We start from the raw sequence: 982 nt of genomic DNA on the forward strand, positions 1-982 counted from the left end.
CCCTCCTTCCCCCCCCCCCCCCCTTTTTCCCCCCCCCCCCCCTTCAGGGCTCCCTCGTGTCCCGAGAGGCCAGCGACAAGGAGAAGGTACCAGGGTGGGGTGTGATACTGTGACCCCCCCCTCAAGTCTTGAGCCCCCCTGCTCTAGGTCTCATTAACCTCCCCTAATAACTATAGCTCATTACCTGCCCCCCGCAATGATGGCTCATTACCCTAACAAAGGCCTGGCGCAGGAGATCTGAGCCCCTTGACCGCCATGGGCACATCCCCTGCTTGGGGGAGTCCCCTTCATCCCTGGGGACCCCCTGGCTGCCCCCCCCTTCCCAGCTTGACTTTTTGGGCGTGACTGCCCCACATGTGCCCCCCCCCCCACCCCTGCCGCAGGGCAAGGACCTGCCCACCCTGAAGGACATGGACTTCTTGAACAAGAACGAGAAGGTCTACGTGGGTGAGGAGGACCAGAAGGACTTCATGGAGAAGCTCAAGAGGGATGTGGAGGTGGGTGAGTTGGGGGGCTAAACCCCCCTTGGCAGCCATGATGGGGGGGTGGTGTACCCCCCCGGGGCCATCAGAGTGCCCCCCCCAACAGCGTGGGTCCCCCCTCACCCCAAATAACTTCTTGGTTGCCCCCCCCCACCTTCCCCAGTTCCTGGTGCAGCTGAAGATCATGGACTACAGCCTGCTGCTGGGCATCCACGAGGTGGGGCGGGCAGAGCAGGAAGAGGAGGAGGAGGTGGAGGAAGAAGAGAGGGGGGGGGGTGACGAGGGGGGGGCTACAGTGTGGGGGGGCTCCTACGGGACCTCCCCTGAGGGCATCGGCAGCTACCTCAACTCCCACCGCCCCCTCGGCCCCGGCGACTTCGACCCCTACGTCGACGTCTACGCCCTCCGTGGAGCCGAGGGTGAGCCTGGTGGGGGGGGGGGGGGGGGGGCTACAGGGGGGGGGGGCTCCTACGGGACCTCCCCTGAGGGCATCGGCAGCT

General features: G+C 65.8%; 1 protein-coding gene across 1 annotated transcript in view; it reads left to right on the forward strand.

The window, feature by feature from the left end:
• The window catches only part of PIP4K2C (phosphatidylinositol-5-phosphate 4-kinase, type II, gamma), a 4,563-nt gene that overhangs the window by 901 nt on the left and 2,680 nt on the right, over positions 1-982 (forward strand). The window contains exons 5-7 of the mRNA XM_010572841.1: positions 48-86; positions 384-497; positions 646-901. Coding sequence (XP_010571143.1) covers positions 48-86; positions 384-497; positions 646-901 — 409 coding nt within the window. The remainder of the gene's footprint in view (positions 1-47; positions 87-383; positions 498-645; positions 902-982) is intronic.

This window comes from Haliaeetus leucocephalus, unplaced genomic scaffold (genome assembly GCF_000737465.1).
Source record: "Haliaeetus leucocephalus isolate CR32 unplaced genomic scaffold, Haliaeetus_leucocephalus-4.0 Scaffold361, whole genome shotgun sequence".
Lineage (NCBI taxonomy): Eukaryota > Metazoa > Chordata > Aves > Accipitriformes > Accipitridae > Haliaeetus > Haliaeetus leucocephalus.